Source organism: Gopherus flavomarginatus, chromosome 3, assembly GCF_025201925.1.
Source record: "Gopherus flavomarginatus isolate rGopFla2 chromosome 3, rGopFla2.mat.asm, whole genome shotgun sequence".
Taxonomy (NCBI): Eukaryota; Metazoa; Chordata; order Testudines; family Testudinidae; genus Gopherus; species Gopherus flavomarginatus.
In genome coordinates this window covers 62,836,472-62,860,416 of record NC_066619.1, presented here as the reverse complement: position 1 = coordinate 62,860,416, position 23,945 = coordinate 62,836,472, and the positions used below count along the sequence as shown (strand labels likewise).

The 23,945-nt window shown below is 42.0% G+C and overlaps 1 protein-coding gene across 1 annotated transcript in view; it reads right to left on the bottom strand.

The window, feature by feature from the left end:
• The window catches only part of LNPEP (leucyl and cystinyl aminopeptidase), a 96,692-nt gene that overhangs the window by 30,479 nt on the left and 42,268 nt on the right, over nt 1–23,945 (bottom strand). Inside the window, exons 2-8 of the mRNA XM_050945635.1 lie at nt 14,961–15,801; nt 9,399–9,537; nt 4,827–4,958; nt 3,739–3,859; nt 3,051–3,205; nt 2,535–2,648; nt 512–643 (exon numbers count right to left, since the gene is read on the bottom strand). Of these exons, the coding sequence (XP_050801592.1) occupies nt 512–643; nt 2,535–2,648; nt 3,051–3,205; nt 3,739–3,859; nt 4,827–4,958; nt 9,399–9,537; nt 14,961–15,801 (1,634 nt within the window). The remainder of the gene's footprint in view (nt 1–511; nt 644–2,534; nt 2,649–3,050; nt 3,206–3,738; nt 3,860–4,826; nt 4,959–9,398; nt 9,538–14,960; nt 15,802–23,945) is intronic.

Genomic DNA, 23,945 nt, shown 5'->3' with positions numbered 1-23,945 from the left:
TTGTAACAGTCTCAGGGCTGCCCTAATTTTCATCCAGCTACAAATGCCCTTAAGGAGTAATTCCAGGATCTGGAGATCACCAGAGTGCAAGGGGGCTCCATGCCCCCACTGCCCCACCTAAGTTCCTGGAGGGCAGGGGGATGTGGTGGGGATAGACGGATAAAGTCATGGAGGCTGGAGTGGGAAAGGAAAGGCACAAAACCAATTACCCTGGTGTAACATGATGCTGGGCGTGTATGTTTGGGATCAAATGCCTACTCATAGGAAAATAATTTAATCAGTATTAAAACCACAGAAAATCCCTCATGAAATGTACAGGAGATAAAAATAATGGAGCCCAAGTAAAGAAACTGGCACTTTGTGAGCAGCCTAACTTGCATTTTAGCCACAAGGATAATGAAAGAAAAAGTTCCTGACTTAAATGTGTTATTTCCCAAAATAAGAATATTTTGGAAAAGAGGTATACAAAACACAAAAGACAGAGTGATTTGCGGGCCTCTTCTGAGATCACCTTGATATAGGAAAGCGCATCAAACATTTCTTCAATCTGCTCTGAAGACTGGACAGCAGAGGAGATTGGACGTGAGGCATTTAAAGAGTCTTTCATCATAGTCTTGAATCGTAGTTTCAGGAAATCTTCATCCTAGAAGAGGAATAGGAGTTTATGCCCACATGAGAAGTTAGAACAACAAAAGATCATGCCAAATTCTCCGTAATTCAGAACTGGAACTCAGAGCCTGGACTAGATAAGTTAAGCTTTCCTTCTCCCTGCTGTCCTATTTACTTGGCACAGTAGCCGAGTCTTCTGACCCTCTCTGTTTTAAGGCTCAAACTCTCTCTCTCTTTTCTTCTCACACTGGAGACAGGAAACCAGTCAGTCAATCTCCTCTAAGATTATCATTGTTAGCTCACTGTGGAACCATCAGCTCTCTTCCTCCCAAATTCTAGCAGCAGAAGCTTACTAATGGACACATTCTGTAAACCTTTATCTGCATTGCCATGAAGAGAGCTACCATGCACAACTCCATAGCCTACAAGAATAAAGAGCCCAAAGATCCAGTCTCTCCACAACAACCTGCCTCTCTTCATAGCAGTGATTCAGCAATAGTTAAAATCCAATGGAGGTAGGATTTCTCTCAAACAGTAGGATTTTGTAGACTCTGTAATTGGCATAATTTGTAACTTGATTATGCTGCTAGACACAGAATCAAGGCATATACATATTAAAGTCAATGGGACTCTACAGAGCCAAAAGGTTTGATGTAGGCAGATCCTTTTGCAGGGTCAGGGTCATAAACTGTAAATTTGCTGGTACAGGAACCAGTGTCTACTATTTGCATCTGTAAAGCAGCCTGCACACCCACAGTATGATGATGTATAATAATCTAACCATAATCACCTGCCGTAGGTATGAATATCTTCAGAAATACTGAAGTGTTTTAGCTAATACATTGTCTAACACAGGTTGATTTGGGCTGGCAAGGATTTATATAATCCTTCCCCAAATAAATGAAGTAATTCCACAACAATTAAAGTCTAAAAAATTGCAGTGAAGTCACTGGATTATAGAATGACTTGTTAGGAATACACACACTGAACATTAAACCTGATCTTGACACCAGAACCTTGAATCTTTATTACATTCTAGATTCACATGCAGCAACTGTAAATAAACGTACTGAATATTACCAGAGTACCGTTACCTCCTACACTTAAGTCTGACCTACTACTATCCAACAGTGTGATAGCTGATATTTTGCCTTTTTTTGTTTCAATGGGGCTCTGTCTGGGTGCAGAGGTCTGCTAATGTGGGTACTAGTGCAGGATTGAGTCCTTAGAGCACGCTTGATCAGAAAAAATTAAAATAAAATAAAAATCAAAGAATAAGATAGTCAAGTTGCTCTGGAGCCAACATATAATTTTATGTGAAGATTTAGATACTATTTTCTTTAAGTGTGCCTGCAGGGGGAGTTTGATAAAACATTTTTGGCACCACAAGTGGTGAAATTTTAGGCTTCAAAGCAGCAACTTCGCTCTTTTTTTTTTTTTTTTTTTTAAAGCAGCTTGTTTGACTAAAAAGTTACAACCACAAGATTCTAAATGAGATGTAGAAGCATGCAACATGTAAATTGCACAGTACATTAAAATACACACTCATACAAAGTGTGATTCAGCATTAACGCTAGATCAGTGATTAAACAAGGCAAAGAAGTTTTGCCCATTATTTTGTGACCATGAAGAAAACATCAACTTATCTGTTTCAAAAGAGGTCGCACGTATAGGAGTGCATGTGCAAACTTGTAGGCCACTTTTGAAAATTTGGCCCACGCACAATTTTATTTAAACAGCGATTAAGGGTTACACATTATTTGTAATGTTGTCAGTGAGTGTCCTTGGAACTATTTACAGCACTATTTAAGTTAGATTTTCATCACCTAAACCTCATGAAAATGGAGATAAACAAATGTTTTATGTCAGAATGAAAAGAAAACCAATTGATAGGACAAAAATTCAGATTTAGAAGAAGTACTCACAGTCTGCAGCCCTGGGAAAGTTGTTTCCATGGCAAAGTATTCCATAAAAGTGGCAAATCCTTCATTCAGCCAAAGATCATTCCACCATTCCATAGTTACTAGATTACCAAACCACTGCGGGGGCGTGGGGTGGGGTGGGGTGGGGTGGGGTGGGGGAGACAAAAAAACTCAACAGTTTTAAATTGTGCAAGGTGTGAGAAAGGTCAGTCAAGTTTCAAGATCGTAATAAATGTATAACCCAAACAAGAAAAGACACTTTATGAAGGGCTACATTGTGGTTTTGCCACAAGTCCCACGTGTAGGGCAACACTTAGTTGTGCTTCCCCACGAACAAGCTAGAAAAAAGATTGTGACTCAGAGGTCTAGTAACTTTCAGTTTCCTGTTACACCAAGAGTAAAATACCCACAAGCTCTATACCCGGTGCAGTGCAGATCCTAGACAAGTATAACAGGGAAGGGGGAGTGTTAGAGTGAGAGAAGACTGCACTGTTAAAATACAGCATTTCAATCCAGTACCTGATGAGCCAGCTCATGAGCGATCACTGCAGTTACCAGCTTTTTATCCATTGCTGAAGACGTTTTATCATCATAAAGGAGTGTTGTCTCTCTAAAGGTGATTAAACCCCAGTTTTCCATAGCGCCTGCCTGGAAATCAGGAATAGCTACCAAGTCTAGGCAGGGAGGGGAAATAAATAAATGAACCAGACAATCATAAGTTACAGATCTATCTGTTCTACCACATCTATATCTAAAGAGAGCAATCTACCAAACTTCACTATTTAGCCACCAATGCTGAAAAAACTACATACTAGCTGCAGGTAAACTAGTCCCATTGATTTAAAGAGCAATTACGTATGGAGAAACAGTGTTGCAGGTTTGTGTCAGGTAAATATGTCACACATCCTGAGAATTCCTTATGTCCCTATCTGAGCACATGGTGTTAAATGTACAGCAAAACTTCTCCAGAGGGCACACTGAATTGGCCTCTCTTACCTTTATGCCAAAGGTTTGCAAACTTCTTGAGCCTGAGACCCCATTTCCCACACACTCATACAAGCCCAGCTAAACAGGTATTGAATTTTTTTTAAGTCTGGTTTTGGAGGGATTTTTATTCTTATGTTATTTTTATTTTGAAGAACCCTCTGAAGTATGGAAAAAACTACTAATTAGAAAATATTATATATGATAGATGAAAATACTTTACCTAATTTTTGAAGAGGATACTCTATATGAAAATACTTCTGATAAAACTCCAGAAGTGTCACTGCTGTGTCTAGGGCATGCTCAACTTGGCCTAGCTTCTGTGGCATGGCATATATAGATACCTGGCAAAATAAAATAATAATCAGAAGCAAGAAAATATTTCATGAGATGAATCACAAACAGCAAGAGAGTTAACAAAGCTACTCTTTGGCTCCTTCTAGACAAGGAATGGAAAACACTAGTACATCACAAAGGGGCTACTCCTGCTACAGTGACAGGGTCTGATCCCCAAACTGTTACTCATGTGACGCTCCCACACCTCCTGAATGACTAAATATTCCAAGATCCCCCTTAAGTATCTTCCTTCTTGTCATTCTCTAGTATACAGCTGCCTACCAACCTAGCAGGCCATATCCCTGAAGCAATGCCACCAAAGATTAAATGAAGTCTATAGCAGTTGCTAGGTGCTCAGCATTTTTGAAAAGTCAGGCCAGAAATATTCAGGCACCTACATATGGCCTTAAAATTCTGGCCTGAGTCTGTCCTAACTGAAGCATAGACCAGTTTGGAAGGTTGGCTGCAGGTAACAGATATATAGAGCCAGACTCCCTTTGTTGGGTACAGGAGAGTGCTTCTGCAGCTCCTGCTCTCGTGCAGTGATGTGAGAGAGGAGTAGCACTATTGTCACCTATCATGACTCTGCTGGGGGTAGAGAAGTTAACATTCCAGCTGGGCGTCACCGGAACTCTGCCAATTGAGCCTGTGCAGGACAGGCACTGGCTGGTTTGGCACTGCTCCCTCACAGACAAGCCCTTTTGGTACCAGCTCTGGATTCCCCAGCACTGTGAGCTATGCAAGTGGCTTGCATCACTATACCCTGGCTCTGGGCAGACTTTCTGCAGCCAGGGGCCTGCTGTCAAGTTCTGGCAACACAAGCGGGCCGCAGCTCTGGAATCAATCCAGTCCATAGCATAAGATCATTTGCTAGACACTCTTATAATAATAGGTGATAGGCACAGAGTCAGCAGGAAAACATCCCAGTGAGCTACTCATGTATGTGTAGAGGTTAAAAGTACAGTGGAAACATACCAGAGTCTTATTAGTCTCCTTACTGATATTCTTCAGATTTGCCACAATGAACGCTACCAGGTAAGTACTCATCTTCAAACTCACAGAGAACTCATCTTGAACTATTCCAGCTGCCACAGGGATGGTTACATTCTGCAGATTTAAAAGAAAAAAAAAATAGAAGGTAATGTTACTACTGAGGACAACTAGCAAATCAATCAGATAAAGGGCTAGAGACAGTATAAAGAAGTTAAACCTAGAGTGCACAATGGCAACTATAAGTAAGTTTGTTGGACCATTTTCACTATAGTAGAACCTCAGAGTTATGAGCTGATCAATCAACCACACCCCTTATTTGGAACCAAAAATATACAATCAGGTAGCAGCAGGAAAAACAACAATAAATACAGTACACTACAGTACTGTGTTAAACAAGCTACTAAAAAGTAAAGGAAAAAAGTTTAAAAAAAAATTTGACCAGGTAAGGAAGCTGTCTGTGCTGGATTCATATAAAGAAGATGGTTAAAAGCAGCATTTTTCTTCTGCATAGTAAAGTTTCAAAGCTGTATTAAGTCAATGTTCAATTCTAAATTTCCAAAACAACAACCATAACATTTTGTTCAGAGTTACCAATAACGGCCATTCCTGAAATGTTCATAACTCTGAGGTTCTACTGTGTTTTAAGGTGCTAAGATACTACAATGATAGTGGCCATGTAAGACCCAAGATATATAGATAGGCAAGTTGTTCATAATGTAACAAACTTTACTTATGATGAAGCTCACGTTTCCTAGGCCTACTTTGCATGCCAGAGTTTATGAAAATCCTATATGAAAAGTACACAACATACTATAGATTAACTGACAACATAGAACAGAAGATTCTATGATTTGGGGACATATCTGTTATTTTAGGTGGCTTTTGTAACCACAAAATTGAGATATCTGCCTTTTCCTCTGGATAGTGCCTGCACTGCTGATTGAATGAAAATGTATAGTTCATACAGCTGGGGGAAAAAAACAAACCTTGAAATAATGTATTCCCTGTTTGTCAGGCAAGAAAACTTGGCCCTGATCCTGAAAATACATCAATTTTCAGCCTGAGTCTCAAATTTTAAGCCTGAAGGTACCATTATGATCCTCTAGTATAACCTCCTACATTACAGAGACCACATATTTTCACCTAGTAATTCCTGTATCAAGCCCACAACTTCTGATTGAATTATAATGTATCTTTCTGAGACAATCCAGTTTTACTTTAAAGACATCAAGTGATGGAGAATCTACCACATCCCCTTGGTAAGTTGTTTCAATGGCTAAATACCCTCACATACAAGTTTACACTTATTTCCAACCTCAATTTGTTTAGCTTCAACTTGCAACCATTAAGTCTTTCTATGCCTTCATCAGCTAGTTGAAAGAGCACTCTTCTCAAGCCTTCTCCCCATGTAGGTGCTATTTATAGACCTCGATCAAGTCCCCTTTTAACCTTCTTGTGGATAAATACTTCAGATTCTTAAGTCTCTCATCATAAACTCAGGTTTTCCCAGAGGCTTCCAATCATCCTTACAGTTAACAAAAAGATGTCAAAAAATTATAAGAGTGTAGACATTAGAACTGGACACAGTATTCCAGTCTCACTAGCGGTAATGCCAATCCTCTGTTCCTATTTGATATTCCCCTGTTTAGAGAGTCAAGATTCACTTTCGCCCTCTGGAGCTTCCATGTTCAGTTGGTTATCCACCACGCTCCCTAAATCCTGAGAAATCTCATGGACTTCAAATTCAGCATGTACTCAAGTGTTGGTAGGACCTTGGCCTAAATTATCAAATCTAAATTTATAAAGATAGATTCCGCTTTCCTTGGCAGTAAGTTAGTATACAAGACTTAGAGCTCCTTATAGGGAGCCTGCACAGATGTCCTTAAAAAAAAAAAAATCAGAGTGAAAAGCCACGGAACCTGTTGTACTACGTGTAATTGTATGGGATCGTATAACTAAACACCATCGTAATGCATATGCACATGCACAAGATGGCAAGTTTTCTTGACAGAACACAAAATTCAGAATCAACTCAAATTGCATGTTTGGAAACATAACCATTATTCAGTTCAGAAATCAAGAAGTATTATATATCAAATTACCAGGAGCCAATCTAAACATGAATGATGAGTGAAAATTTTATTTTGGATGGCAATTCCATTAGTAAATTGATTAATTTTACTTATTTTTATTTCTTGTTCATGCACACAAAGTGGATTTTCAGTACTAAGTGAGGGACTTTACTACTCAATTCTCATCAACACCTTTTTCATATTGAGTGAAAAGGAACCTGGAGGTTCCTGTTTTTAGAGGTTAGCAAACTGCACACTTCAGATGGCAAGGTGCAGGGAGCAATTAGCACACAGCTGATTTTAAATAAGGGATGGTGGGGGAAGTAATAGGTGGTGTCTGCTTAATTCCATTGTCCCTTAATTAATAAAAAAATTGAAACAAAAAAAAATTAGGAATTGTGGAGGGGGGAGGAGACGGAGAGAAAGGACTAATTACAGCTGGGCAGAAGTACCACAGTGGGAGACAGACAAGCTTGGGTGGTGGTGCAAGGGCAGGAGCCGGGCAGATGGAAGGAACTAAACTGGGAACAGAGGAGTAGCAGGTGCTGACTAATGTAGGTAGGGAGCTCAGGAGAAGAGAAGCAGCATACAAATTTGCCATCTCATCTAGTTGCCAAACCCAGGGCATAATGTTTGGTAAAAGTAAGGGCCTGAGCACCAAATGGCTGCCCCGCAGTTCTCAGGCACAGGAATAAATTAATATATACTGAAGAGGTTGCCTGCACTCTAGCTGAGTGGGCCCTGATGCCTGTGGGAATGGGCATATCTTCTATTTGGTAACATTGTAATGCATCAGGGATCCACTTGGATAATATCTAGGAAGAGATGGCCTGACTTCTCATAGCCTTTTCCAGTACCACAGATAAAGGGGTCAACTGAATGGCTTTGTTTGGTCTAAACAAAGGTTACTGGAAACATCTAACGTATAGAACTTGGTTTTTCCCTAAGTCTGAGTGTGATCTGGGGAAGAAGATATTGAGGTTGTTGGTTTGGATTAAGTGATAAATCAGACACCATCTTGGCAGGAATTTAAGTTGGGGACTCAGCACCACCTTAACCCTGTGGACAATATAATAGAGGGAGGCAAGAGAAGTTGTCCTACTGTTAGTGCTCAAGTCTCGTTAACTCTCCAGGCTGAGGTGATAGCCTGTTTTGACTAGGTTGGTGAAGTGAGGACTTGGATAAGATTTCCATGAGGCCCATAAGAACTACATTAAGGTCCCAGGATAGGAGAAGGGTGCATGAACCAGTCCTTTTAGAAATTTTGAAACAGTGGGATGAGAGACTACAATATAAAAGTTTCAACAGGAAAGTGGCAAGTTGAGATGACTACTAAATGGACCCTGATAGAGCTGACGGTAAGCCTGACAGTTTGAACTGGAGGATATGATCTGCACTCTTGGGAACAGAAGCTTGTAATGGGTTGAGACCTTGTTGTGAAGCTCAGATAGAAAAATTCTTCCACTTTAGAACATAAAAGAATGGCCACACTGGATCAAACCAATGCTCCATCTAGCCCAGTCCTGTCTTCAGACACTGGTGGTGCCAGATACTTGAGAGAGAGAGAACGAACAGAACAGAACATGGTTATTATTGAGTGGCTCCATCCCCTTTTGTCCAGTCCCAGCTTCTGGTAGTCAGAGGTTTAGTGACACACAGAGCATGAGTGTTCCTAACTATCTTAATAGAGATCAGCCCTCCTTCCTGGGGAGCTCATCAATGAATGATACCTTGTCCCAGGCTAGGTAGTCATATTTAGCAAACAGGGTTTTATAGTTGGTGTTTGCCCTTGAAGAGATGCCAGAAAGTAGACCTTTCTACTAAGAGATCAAACTCTTGGGCTTTTTGTTCTTAGGAGTGTGGTCTGCTTGGATCTCTCCTGTACTATAATCCTTTTGGAGCGACTTGGTATCTTTCTGTGCTCATTTTGATGTTGGAAGTATAAAGGCTTGAACCTGTCATAGGTATTTCACAGGCTCTAGAATGCCTTCATTTATTGGCATGGCCAATCTGCCTGGGAAATCAGAATGGGTAGCATCACATAACATATGTGGTTCCTCCTGTACAGATAATTCAGCGTCCTGAGTATCTGCTATCATTCCCAACAATTCCTGAAAGGGCTTGAAGTCATCGGAATGAGATATTGGTGGGGATGTCACCACCTCATCCAGACAGAGGGACGATCAATTGGCTGAACTGTAGCCATTCAACTGTTCCTACAGTACATCCAGTATCATGGAGTACACGGAACAGCTATTTGATCTGGGATACACATTTAGATTTAAAGTGTAAGATCTTTGGAGCAAGGCAGCCTTTTCATTATATATGTTTATATGGTGTCTTGCATAGACCCCTGCCTGGGCCACCTACGCACTCTTGTGACACAAATCAACAAAGTGATTCAGAGTACTTTTAATACAGAGCACCTAAAAGACACACATCCATCCTCTAATATTTGTGCATTAGAAGAGCATAACTGTACCTTTGGCATGTTTGACAGAGTGGAATGCTGTTCATCTCTCTTGATCTTAATTAGAAAAGTGGCTTTAAATGCTGGTTCATCAAAACAGGGAAAAGCGGACCTTGCAGCCAGAGGCTCAAACTGAGTTGCTGCAAGCCATCTAATGGAGAGAAAAACACATGTTAAAAATATAAGAGTTGGCGTTACCATTCTTTAATAAATCAAGAACAGTTACTTCAAGGATTGGAATGGAAGGAAGTTTTATTGGGAGAACTGGGAACAGAGAGGTAGCCATGATTTGTCAGGATAGAATAAGCACACTTTTAAGAAAGGCCTGTCATCAGTTTAAGTCTCAAAAGATTTTTCAATGCAAATTTTTATTCAATGTTCTTTCCAGCATAATGTAGTCAGAAGATCCAGTTTGTCTAATTCATCAAACTATAAACCGATTAGATTGAAATACAGGGCACATTATCAGTAAACAATTGTCCCAGTAGCCAAGGACTCAAAAGCTCATATATCCTTAAGAGTACGAAGCTCAAAAGACGACTAAGACACATGTACCAGGCACTTTTATTTTGAAGTGTCTAATAATGGGAATAAACTTCATGCCTCACTGGCAGACAGGATGATTGACTGCTTCTGTCCATCCATAACTTTCAAGAGGCAGGAAGAGCCACTCCCAAGTCCCATCTAACTGTTCCCCATCGTGCCACTGACTTGTGGACAACTGCTGGCTCAGTCAGTATCTTCGGGTAGGTCTACATTAAAAATGCTACAGCAGCACAGATGAACCACTTCAGCGCAGACGCTAAACCTTCCATCACTCTTCATCCACTGCAATAGTAAATCCATCTGCCTAAGAGGTGGTAGCTCAGGGGTTCTCAACAAAATTTTTTGTGGACTCAGTGTGGCCATCAACTAGCTGGTGGCTGCCCCGACACTTCCTAAAATACTTAATTAACTTTAGAAAAAATATTAGAGCTGTCTAGCGATTAAAAAAATTAATCACACAGTTAAACAAAAGAATGCCATTTATTTAAATATTTTTGATGTTTTCTACATTTTCAAATATATTGATTTTAATTGCAACACAGAATACAAAATGCACAGTGCTCACTTTGTAATTTTTATTACAAATATTTGCACTGTAAAAAGGTTTTTCAATTCCCCAATTACAAGTACTTTAGTGTAATCTCTTTATCATGAAAGCTGAACTAACAAATGTAGAATTATGTACAAAAAGAAACCTGCACTCAAAAACAAAAGAATGTAAAACTTTAGAGTCTACAAGTCCATTCAGTCCTACTTCTTGTTCAGACAATCGCTCAAACAAGTTTGTTTACATTTGCAGAAGATAATGCTGCCCACTTCTTGTTTATAACATCACTTGAAATTGAGACCAGACGTTCACATGGCACTGTTGTAGCCAGTGTTGCAAGATATTTACATGCCAGATGTGCTAAAGATTTAAATATCCCTTCATGCTTCAACCACCATTCCAGAGGACATGCGTCCATGCTGTATGGACTGACGCGTGTTCATTTTCATGATCTGAGTCAGATGCCACCAGCAGAAGATTGATTTTCTTTTTTGGTCGTTCCGGTTCTGTAGTTTCTGCATCAGAGTGTTGCTCTTTTAAGACATCTGAAGGCATGCTCTACACCTCGACCCTCTCAGATTTTGGAAGACACTTCAGATTCTTAAACCTTGGGTCGAGTGCTGTATCTATCCTTAGATATCTCACATTGGTACCTTCTTTGCGTTTTGTCAAATGTTGTTCATATTAAGAACACTTTCACAGCACATGTGCTGGGTCATCATTCGAGACTGCTATAACATGAAATAAGGCAGAATGCAGGTAAAACAGAGCAGGAGGAATACAATTCTCCCCCAGGAAGTTCAGTCACAAATTTAAACAAAACATTTTTTTAAATGAGCACCATCAGCATGGAAGCATGACCTCTGGAATGGTGGCCAAAGCATGAAGGGGCATACAAATGTTTTGCATATCTGGCACATAAGTACCTTGCAATGCCGGCTACAAAAGTGCCACGGGAATGCCTGTTCTCACTTTCAGGTGACATTGTAAATAAGAAGCAGGCAGCATTATCTCCTGTAAACAAAACTTGTTTGTCTTAGCGGCTGGCTGAACAAGTAGGACTGAGTGGACTTGTAGGCTCTAAAGTTTTACACTGTACTTGTTTTTGAGTGCAGTTATGTAACCAAACAAAAAAAAAAAATCTAGATTTGTAAATTGCACTTTCACAATAAGGAGACTGCACTTCAGTACTTGTATCTGGTGAACTGAAAAATACTATTTCTTATATCATTTGTATAGTGAAAATATTTGTAATAAAAAATAATATTAAGTGAGCACTGACACTTAGTATTCTGTGTTGTAATTGAAGTAAATATATTTGAAAATGTAGAAAAACCATCCAAAAATATTTAATAAATGTCAACTGGGATTCTATTGTTTAACAGTGTTATTAAGACTGCGATTAACTGCTGTTAATTTTTGTGAGTTAGCTACGTGAGTTAACTGCGATTAATCGACAGCCCTAATATATGGACATGTATACATGCCCAAATCATTACAATTTATTTATGTAGGGGTTTTTTTGCAGACTAGATCATAAAAATACTATGAAAAGTGATACTTGTCTCTGTGTTAATATCACTTTTCACTGCTTCCCTGCTAGCTGCCAAGTGTGTTTTGAAAAGTAACATTTGTATCTTTCCTACTATCATTTTTCACAAGAAGTCCTGGCTAATTAAGACATGGATGGAGGGATGGGGATCAGTGGGGGCCGGGATGGGGGACCCCGCCGCTGCATAGTCGGGGATGAGGGTCAACACCCTGAGCCAGCACCTACTGGAGCCCAGGCTCAGCGCCAGCTGCTCTGTGACCAGGACTGGGGATTGGTGTTCAGGGCGAGGGATCGGTGCCCACTGCCACATGGCCAGGGGTCAGTGACTGGGGCCGGTGCCTGGTGCCACATGGCTGGGGCTAGGGGCAGAAGCCTGCTGCCAGACAGCTAGGGCTGAAGGTCAGCATCCAGGGCCAGCACTCACCAGAGCCCAGGGCCAGCACCTCCTGCTGCACAACCGGGGCTGGGGATCTGCACTCCAGACTGATGCCTGAGGCTAATTTATCATTCACACACTAACAGGTCAGTTTCACCCTTCAACAGCCTGCATTTTTTAAAAACTATAATGTTAAAGTAAATTAAATGTGGAGAATGAAGGGAGGCTTTTTGGAAGGGAAGCTAATAGAAAACGAAAGCAAAATGGAACCAGTTGCCCACAATTATTGGCATAAATGAATTTTGCCTTCTAAGCTCTGACTGCAGTTTCTGCAGTCTGACTTCATTTCACATATTTCATTGTAATGCCTGCATTCTCAGCTTCCTCACTGTATTTTATTTAAACTTTCAGGTAATGCTACTTTGATGTGATCGACACCTCAGATTATAGTGATCTTTGGCTCACTAGCATGAGAATCTTTGGTATTTTAATTCAAAGCCAAAAGAATAAGGGGAAAAGATCAACAGCTGGCTACAACACTGGGAAAAGAATCTGTCAACAGGTACCCTCCAGAAAGTGAATGTCACCATATGCTTATGAATATCTTTTCCTTGATGTTTGTTTATGGATAAGGTTTCGTTCTGAGTAGGAAAATATGGAACTTGTTTTGACTGTTTAGAAAATTGACCAGCCAGACATAGCCAATCTCGAATAAACCAATGGTATCTAGCCCAGACTTCTGCCTTCGAAAAGCCAGGTGCTTAAGGAAAAAAAAAGAAAAAAAAAAAGTGTCAAACCCACTGTGATGTGCCCAGTTCCACAACAGAATATATCATTTGGGGACTGGAGGACAAGTGCCTGTGTTACATGAGGATTCTTCCTGTTAGAGGGTGATCAATGCATGCACTGTTACAATTTATAGACTAAGTGTACCCCAGTTTTTGTAGCAGAAGTTATTCTCAAATGACAACACATATACAACCCTTTTCTTGTATATATTAAGCTATTTGCCTTATTGATATCCTGATGGCGACAAGTTCTACAGGTTAATTTTAAGTGATATCAAAAAAAGCACTTATTTTTAAATGTGTTGCCTTTTAAATTTATATCACTGTTAGCATCTTATGGGAAGAGGCAGGGAGATACAACTGCATCATTTAGTTAGGTAAACAAGATTTTATTTTTATTTTTTTAAACTAGTGAAAGCTCAGCAAAGCAACTTTCCTATACTATGCAGCTCTCTTCCTTGCTTACCAAAAATAAATAAAATAAACTTTACACTAGATGGTTTTCTTTTTAAAATGGATTCGATTTCATTTTAAATCTGGATTATTCAGGTCCCTTATGTGTCATTAATTAAGAGGTACAGGCAGCGAAATATTCTTGGTCAGCTTGTGCCACACTTTAATACTAATTTACTCAAGTAGCCCCATTGAAATCAATGAGACTGCTCAATCAATGAGACTGCTCAAGGAGTCAGGTACTATTTTATGTGAGTAAGGGTACGTCTCTACTACCCGCCGGATTAGCAGGTAGTGTTCGATGCATTGGGGATCGATTTATCGCATCTCGTCTGGACGCAATAAATCGATCCACTAATCAATGCCCGTACTCCACCTCGGCAGGAGGAGTAAGCAGAGTCGATGGGGGAGCCGCGTCAGTCAACTCGCTGCCATGAGGACGGCCAGGTAAGTCTAACTAAGATATGCAACTTCAGCTACGAAAATAGCATAGCTGAAGTCGAAGTATCTTAGTTTGAACTCCCCCCGCTAGTGTAGCCCAGGCCTAAGGCTATCACAACCTGGCTACATATGGAGAAGAAAAAATAAATAAATAAAAAAAATAAAAAAGCCTTTATTACTTGCCTACTTCTAAGAGACCAGAAGGAAGATGCTCAGTACAACTCTTGCAATTGTTTATTAGTTTAGTAAGAGGTAGACCAAGCGGTCTTTTGGAAAAATTCCAATCATTAACATTCATGGCTAAGAGTATCGATCCCTCTGTCGTAGTGACTCATTACCACCATGACAACAACAAAAACCAATCTGTGAGAAAACCATGAAAGGACGCAAGATTAATATAACCTAACAAGATAACTATCCGCGAGCTGGGAAACAGAACTGAAGTGAAGGACTGTGTTATAACGAACCAACCCATGCAAGAGATTCTTGAAGCAGCGTTTATTCTAATCATGGAAACTTCTGCTTCACTCTCCCACAGTGGACCTGATTTGTATAAGCTGCCATCAACATGAAGAATTAAATATTCAAAATAGAGGGAACATTGTATTTCCAAAGGAAGTTTTTAAATAAAAAAGCAAAATCCTTGCTCGTTTTCAGACAGACTCTGCTAGCGACGGTCTCCTCAATTACTCCTTTGTTATACACTTCAGGGCTCAGGTGCAGAGTCAGAAAAACCACACTGCCAAGCCATTGCTCCTCGCCCTCTCCCCACCCCCCACCATCATTTTTTAAATTAATGAATCAAGTACAAATGAGTACATACAAAACAACCTAGAAATACAGGTATGAGAAAAGTTATTCATAAGCCTACCTTTTATTAGCATGTTCATCCTTGTAGGAGACTTTGTAAAACCCATAATAGGTATCTGATAAATTAGATGCATAGTCTATGCTGAGGGTGTAGTTATGCCCAACAAGAAGAGCATCAGGGGCCACAACTGCAATCTGATCACGCACTGGATATTCCAGGATTTCAACTGGTTTTGCCTGATTCCAACCTGCTGAAGTCAGAGTTGCCTTGGTGATATTAAGTCCTGAGCTATGAAGTATGATATTCCAAGTGACCTGGATGACATTAACAGTTATCTGTACAGAACCTGCAAACTTTGTAGTTGTTAGGTTCGGCTGCAAGATGAGATCATAGTGTAGTGGTACAACATTACTGGGAAGCCTGTTCTTTGCCCATGGAAATCTCTTTCCATTAGTTGCTAGAGGATATATCAGTTCCATTGTATGGTTCTTTTTATGGCAGCCTTCTTTGGTAAAGGTACATTTGGGAAGAAGGTAGATCACCATTATTACTGAAACTGCAATCAGAAGAACAACTGCACAAACCACCATGGTCCTTAAAGAGGGCACTGAGCATGATCCATCTGAGCTCTGTCTATAGCCAGATGCATTATTACGGAGACCTGCGCTTCTGTTCATGAAGGACATGCCCAGCAATTTCGCTGATGATTCATAATCCTCCTCATCCTCATCCATTTCATTCTCTCCAAGGCCACGCACCAGTAGTCGTGAACTTCTTGGCTCATACTCCACTTCATCAGGCTCCAAAGGATGCAAGCAAGGCTCCTTTGCCAAGTCAACTACATCAGGTTCTTCCTCAAACATGCTGTTTTCAATCATATTCCTGGGTAACTGAATTCGATCTGGGTGGGGAGAAGAGGAGGAAAGAAAAAAAGAGCATAGGTTATAACTAAAAAGGTACAGCTACGACAACTCAAAAGATAACTTACTGAGTGGGAGTAGTGGAGAATGGAAAGCACTTGTGCAGCACCTCTTACTGAGAAAGCTCCAATTTTGGAGAATATTTGTACATCTCTCTGCATACAGTGATGATTTTTGCTTTGACTAACAACATTCCTGGAGACATTCATGCAACCCTTTGGCCTAATCTGCTCCGGGAAACTGCATAACTAACATTTTAACGTAATGTTACCAACATGATTTTGCCTTTCTTGTGGGGAGGGACACATGTAAGAACATGGAGGATCCTATGGCTAACCACAGCCAACTAGTATATTTTTAAAAACACTAACTGCCCTACCCACATTCAGTGTTAAGTTGTGCTGTAGAAAGGATTTAGCAAAGTGCTGATTGCTAAACCAGTGGAAGACAAATATCAAGTCACTATTTTGTTTCAGGAGAGGGATCTGGTTAAATTTTCTATTCCTTTTACATAAAAAGGATAATATACTACATTTGCAACTGCGCTCTTCATTTAAGATTTAGTCCTTATGTCCTAGGTAAAAGCTTGTGCATAAAAGGAGTTAAAGTGCTTACTAAAGTAAAACATCTCCATAAATCTGGATCTTAATTATTAATTAATTGTTATATGTATTCAATTAAAAGTTCAAATTCAAGAGTCACTTTTGTCATAACCTTAGTCCCAGATTTGGACCTTAGCGTCCAAAATATGGGGGTTAGCATGAAAACCTCCAAGCTTAGTTACCAGCTTGGACCTGGTACCTGCTGCCACCACCCAAAAAATTAGAGTGTTTTGGGGCACTCTGGTCCCCCTGAAAAAACCTTCCCTGGGACCCCAAGACCCAAATCCCTTGAGTCTCACAACAAAGGGAAATAATCCTTTTTCCCTTCCCCCCTCCAGGTGCTCCTGGAGAGATACACAGACACAAGCTCTGTGAAACTACACAGAGTGACTCCCCCTCTCTGTTCCCAATCCTGGAAACAAATAGTACTTTCCTATTCCCCCAGAGGGAATGCAAAATCAGGCTAGCAAATCCAACACACAGATCTCCCCGATTTCTTCCTCCCACCAATTCCCTGGTGAGTACAGACTCAATTTCCCTGAAGTAAAGAAAAACTCCAACAGGTCTTAAAAGAAAGCTTTATATAAAAAGAAAGAAAAATACATACAAATGGTCTCTCTGTATTAAGATGATACAATACAGGGTCAATTGCTTAAAAGAATATTGAATAAACAGCCTTATTCAAAAAGAATACAAATCAAAGCACTCCAGCACTTATATTCATGCAAATACCAAAGAAAAGAAACCATATAACTTACTATCTGATCTCTTTGTCCTTACACTTAGAAACAGAAGATTAGAAAGTAGAACTACTTCTCCAAAGCTCAGAGAAAGCAGGCAGGCAGAAAACAAAGACTCAGACACAAACTTCCCTCCACCCAGAGTTGAAAAAATCCGGTTTCCTGATTGGTCCTCTGGTCAGGTGCTTCAGGTGGAAGAGACATTAACCCTTAGCTATCTGTTTATGACAACTTTTTACAAGAGTGACAGATAACTAGACATGAAACATATACGAAGAGCTGGTCTGTGTGGCTCGAAAGCTTGTCTCTCTCACCAACAGAATTTTGTCCAATAAAAGATATTACGTCATCTACCTCATGTCTCTAATATCCTGGGATCGACATGGCTACAATGCTAAGTTCTGTATAAGTAATTTATACTTTGGTAGTTGGTTGACCAAGGAGACAGAGGGAATAAGGAATCCTATCCCTGTGCATGGACAGAGCTGATGCAAGGCCTAGGGACCAGAAAGCAGATGGCTTTGGAGAGAACAAGCATTTGTTATCACCATGGGCCTGAAGCAAAGTCTACTACTGACAGTGGAAAGACACTGATTTTAAGGGACTTGGTCTCTTCCAACACTTCCAGACTAAGAAAAGCTAACTGGGGGGAGGGGGAGGAAGAGACACACACGGCTGTGGACAGGTACAACACTGAATCTCTTTTGTGCCAGAAACCCCCAATACTAGCTTTGCATTTTGTTGAGACTTCTGTAATTTACGTTTAACTTCTGTTAGTGCTGCTTTCAGAAGTTAGTCTCCAAGAGACATTTAGACACTGTTTTGATCCATTTCTTCTCTTAAACATTATTTGAATTTAAATAAAATTTGAATCAACTCAGGGAATGAGTGCTGACTCCCATCCGGGGAGATGACAAAGCCTCCACAGTCAAGTCAGGTCAGGTCAGGTCAGAAAAAAAAAAAACAGAAAAAGAGAGGAAAAAAAAAAAGATGTGGGATATGATAGCCCTCCAGTTACCAGAGGCCTCAATTCTATAAAGATCCTAAGCATAAGCTTACATTTAGGCACACGTTTAAGCATTCTGCTGACTGAATAGGAAGAGACTCAAGTGCATGGCTGAAGCTGAACTAGGGCTTTAGCTGATCATTTAAGGAGGACACAGCTTGTAAGGGATGAAGTTTCTTAGCCAGACAGGTACAACAGAAAGACGACATGTTTAACTGGTTGAAAGTTTTCTATCTTCCCGTCTCTCCCCTCAAGAAAAACAATGTATTTGCCACAGGGCCGCCCAGAGGATTCAGGGGGCCTGGGGCAAAGTGATTTTGGGGGCCCCTTCCAAAAAAAGAGTTTCAATACTATAGCAACATTTGGAAATGTATAAAAAGTGAAATATTCAAAAATTAATTTTTAATAATTTGAAAATACACAAAATACATTATTTAAAAATATTAAATGCTTTAATGGTATGTATACATTTGGAATTACATAATGGTCTGTTGCTGGGTGATGGTTGGTGCCAATGGGCTGGCGCTGCCTGGGGGTTGGGCTGGTGTTGCCCAGGACTGGGTGGGGAGTTGGACTCTGGGTCAGGGGGTGCCTGGGTCAGAGCAGGAGGGCTGGGCTGCGGAGGGATGGGGTCAGGGGGACTGGGCTCAGAGCTGGGGGGGAACTGGGTCAGGGGGTGCCCAACCCCTTACCATGCCGCTTAGCCTCGCTTCCCCCCTCTCCCAGCGCCTCAGTGCGCCATGTCCGGGAGCGGCCCTGGACAGCGCTGCAGCAGCGGTGTGACTCCAGCAGGATCTGAGCTCCCCCCACTCGGCCCACCAAAGCTCACAGCCCCGCCCCGTGACCACGCAGTTCTAAGTGGGAGGAGCTCAGGCCCCGTCCGAGCCACGCCGCTGCTACAGCACTGTCCAAGGCAGCTCCTGGACGCAGCGTGCTGAGGCACCAGGGTATGGGGGGGAGGCGGAGGTGAGGGGGAGCCTCCGACATTCTCGTGGGGGCCCCTGCCGGGCCCAAGGCAAATTGCCCCACTTGCCCTCCCCTCTGGGCGGCCCTGATTTGCCAAAAAAATGTCAATTTTTAAATGAAAACAGAGGGGAAGGAAGCGTTGATCAAAATTTCACAAGGGAAAAAAATTATGTTTCCTTGAGCAGTTCTACAAAAGTGAGTTTCTGTGGCATAGAACAGAACCTTTCAACTAGAGCTAGGTGAACAATGGATTTTTTATTTATTATTTTTTTTAATCCTGTCTAACGTTGCAAGAGAATGCTGGAATAGCACTCAGTGGTTTCTGGTTACCAACCCTCTCTCTGTTAGTCCACTCAATCAGACCCTCTCTCCTCAGGTTATATTTCTAAATCCCAACTTAACAGCCTCTAAAATAAAGCTCACCACTCCTCAAATATAATCCCATGCACTTCACCTCAGCAAAGTCAGATTAATAAACCTAATCTGAAGTTTCTTGGCTAAAACAGCTTTAAAACAACAAAGGACAACACCAACAACTCACCGAACCAGTGTTTTCCAAACAGGGGGAAGGTAGACTAGTGATGGGGACTGAGCATTGTCAGACTAGTCCAGGAGGTTGAGGATAGATGAGAGGAGTAGTGGGAGCAGGAAGGATATATGAACCTGGATCTGTCCTGCTCCCACAGTGTCTCAGATGTGAACATGCAGTCACGTCTGCAGACAAATAAGCAACTTCTTCAGAGTCATCTGTTGTTCCACTTGCTTTAAGGCAGCCCCTAACACAGTGCTCATGTACATGCCTCGGCCATGAAAGCACATGTCCACGCCCCACAAATACCCACCCTGAGCAGCATGTAATTACATTAGAGGTGGAGGAGTGGAGAAGGGGTGAAGAAAGGAAAAAAAAAAAAAGAGTACCCAGAAGAGAAAGAACCAATAAGAAGAAAACTAGTGGATGGAAGGAGGATAATATAGAGAGAAAAATGGAAAGAAAATAGAAAGAATAGATGGCAGAAGCTAAGTTAGTATATGGTAGGAAGTCCATCCACAACTCTTCTGCAAAGAGGATTTCAAAAGGTTGGGAACCACTACACTGTATTTTCAAAAAGCAGTTTACATCTAATTCTCCCTTGCTGCATCCGAGCCAACTACCTCACATAATTTTCCAGTTCACCTCAAAATTGTATACACAAAAAATTATTTGGGCCACAGAGCATATCTGTGACTGGAAAGAACTTTTCCCTAAGAAATTAAGATAGAAGACCAAACTAATCACACTTGAACTAAAGAGAGAAATGCCAGCCTCTCTCTTTCTCTTTATATGAACCACCCCACACATGCACTTAGAATTATTTGCAGAAATTGGCAGCGATCTAGCCAGTAGGAGAAAAATGCCATGTTTTTATTGTTAAAAACCACACAGCCATTTTTCAAACTCAGTGCTAGGTAAACAAGTCACATCTTTACTGACAATAAAGGGCACCACCCACACTATTTCCACTGGAACACATAGATAAGTAACAGAGCACTTTTGGGTCACTGAAGCCACCAAGCCTGAGATACATACCTATACAGGCAGACGAATCAGACAGCTTAACAGGAACAACTCTGAGGTGAACCAGCTTTAAATATAGATTTATGTCTAGATAAGCTGCATTGTTTTTCCCCATGCTAGCAAGAATAAAGGGGTAAAGAATATATAATATTCTAAGCAAGCTGTATGTAGGGACTTTTTCCAGGCCTGAACAACAGGATTGTCATCTTTGTATTTTCACACTTCACTGTCCTCTTTCACACCAAACAAACACCAGTAGCAGGGAGAAGCATAGCCAAATCTTGACAAAAAAGATTAATTTAAAATTCATATAAGGTTAGATTCCAGTGAAGACTAACAAGGGCAGAAAAGTAGAGTACAACAAGTGGGAGAAGTTTCATATGCCAAGATAAAAGCAGTATAGGGCCACTGAGCTATCACAGCAGTTCCCAAAGTTACAAGTGCTTTAAACCCCAAGACTTAATTCTACATCATCATGCCAAGAAACCTGAGACTGAGGAACAGGACCCAGCACAAGGACAATAGTTTCTGAATAAATGGAGCCTGCGTTGCTCTAGGACAGGGGTCGGCAACCTGCAGCACGTGTGCCAAATATGGCACGTGAGCCGATTTTGAGCGGCACGCAGCCACCTGCCGCGGTTCCAGCCTCCAGCTTCACTCAGCACCCCCGCCCACCCATCTCCCCTGCGGGGGCAGCAGGCAGAAGCTTGGTTCTGTGGCAGCCAAGCTTCCCCCTCCCCCGCTTTTTCCTCCAACATGGTGCTTTCCTGCCCCGCCCCCTCTCCTGCGCCAATCAGTTGATGGCCCTAGCAAGGGGGAGGGGGAAGAGCGGCAGCATGCAGGCAGCTCCCTAGAGGAGGCAGAGAGAGGTAGGGACGGAGCCTTGGGGAAGGGGGTGGAACAGGCACATCCCTTCCAGCCCCCTGCCATGAGCTGCTCAGGGCAGGGGGCTGGGAGCACCCACACAAGTCGAGCACAGCAGCCCTTTGCCCTGATCTTCCCCACACTCAGCCTTCTGCCCTGCATCCCCCCCACACCCTCCAGCCCTCTGCCCTGACCCCCCCACACACACACTCAGCCCTTTGTCCTACACCCCCCCTGCCCTGACCCCCCACACACTCAGCATTCTGCCTTGCAGCTCCCATACTCCCCAGCCCTCTGCCCTGACCTTTGAACCCCCATACCCAGCCTTCTGCCCTGAACCCCCCAGCCCTGACCCCCCCACACTCAGCTTTATGCCCTGCAGCCCCCATGCCTCCCAGTCCTCTGCCCTGACCCTTGAACCCCCTCACACACCCAGCCATCTGCCCTGACCCTTGAACCCCCTCACACACCCAGCCATCTGCCCTGAACTCCCCCCCACCCCAACACACACCCAGCCCTCTGCCCAGCACCCCCACAGCCTCATCCCTCTGCCCTGCACCCCCCACACACATTCAGCCTTCTGCCCTGCACCCCACCACACCCAGCCCTTTGCCCTGACCCTTGAACCTCCCCACACACCCAGACTTCTGCCCTACACCCCCTCACACACCCAGCCCTCTGCCCTGACCCTTGACCCCACACACACACACCCAGCCTTCTGCCCTACACCCCCCACACACCCCAGCCCTCTGCCCTGACCCCTGAACCTCCCCCACCCAGGTCTGGGGTCCCGGCCATAGGCCCTGCTCAGCCCGCTGCCGGCCTAGGTGAACAGAACCCCAGGCTGGCAGCGAGCTGAGCAGGCTGGCGGTGTAAGATCAGCATTTTAATTTAATTTTAAATGATGCTTCTTAAACATTTTGAAAACCTTGTTTACTTTACATACAGTAGTTTAGTTATATAATATAGACTTATAGAAAGAGACCTTCTAAAAAAGTTAAAGTGTATTACTGGCACGCGAAACCTTAAATTAGAGTGAATAAATGAAGACTCGGCACAGCACTTCTGAAAGGTTGCCGACCCTTGCTCTAGGACTACTTTGCACATCACTGCCAGTGCTAAGCAGCCCTGAGAATCACCATAGCTAACATAGGGTGTATTCTGATGGTGCAGAAACAGCATACTGACTCCTCTGCCACCCCTATCTAGTGCACAGGGTGTCCTAGTTACGTGCCAGCCCCTCTGGGGCCATTGGCATACCAAACAGTACATGGAAAAGTCAGCCTTTAGGCTCCTCTAGCTTACACCAGAGGTCACTCAGAGTGCACAGCTGGCCCAAGATTGGGAGAGCACGAAGATAAGAGAAGGAGAGTTGGTTTTCTAAATTACAACTGTTGTTGTGGAAATGTCTGCCTTACTAGACTGAATTTGTAACCGATGACCCACAAATAAGTCAATTTAGGCAACCCATGACAACACAGCTGTTGGAAACCTTGTCATGACACACACACTTCTACCTCAATATAACATTGTCCTCGGAAGCCAAAAAAAAAATCTTACCGCGTTATAGGTGAAACAGCATTATATCTAGCTTGCTTTGATCTGTCAGAGTGCACAGCCCCGCCTCCCCCAGAGCACTGTTTTATCATGTTGTATCAGAATTCGTGTTGTATCGGGGTAGAGGTGTAGCTCCAATTTGAAATATTCATGGAACCGTAACTGTGTTTTCTAAACAGGATAAAACCTTGGATGTGAACTTCAAACATTGCTGAAAATGGGACAGGCCCACCATATGACTAACCAAGATATATATAGGTTTTTTTAAAATTATGGGTATTTTGGTCCCTTTTATGCTGACATATTCTGTAGTATCAAAGAGGTTTACATTGCTAAAACTACGATAACAGCACAAGACTATTTTAGCAGTAACAACTGTATTGTTTTAATAAATCAACCCGAGTATCATTGGAAAAAGAATTAATTAGGAAATAAAAAGGTCCTTTCTTCCTTTATACATTGACCTTGAAGTAATAACTAACTATCCAACACTCTACATGTATACTGCGGCTCTGCCTCCCAGAACTCAAAATAATTAATTTGTTCTAGGAAGAGCTTCTTTAATATATTCACTTTTATTACACTGAAGATGTAGCAGACCAATTCTCCAAGTTGGTGGACTTTTTAATGTGTGGTTTAAATGAAGGATCAAGGACACATGGCTAAGACAATCAGGGCTACGGGCACTGTAGAGGACCCTTCCAGTCAGGTCTTACCCTTGTAGAGTATATGACCTCAGGTTCATCCAGGCTTTCCAAGTCTGTCTTGTAATTTAATAAGCATTTCCATCAACTGCTCTTTTCACAAAACTGAACAAACACGTAAGTTCACTGCA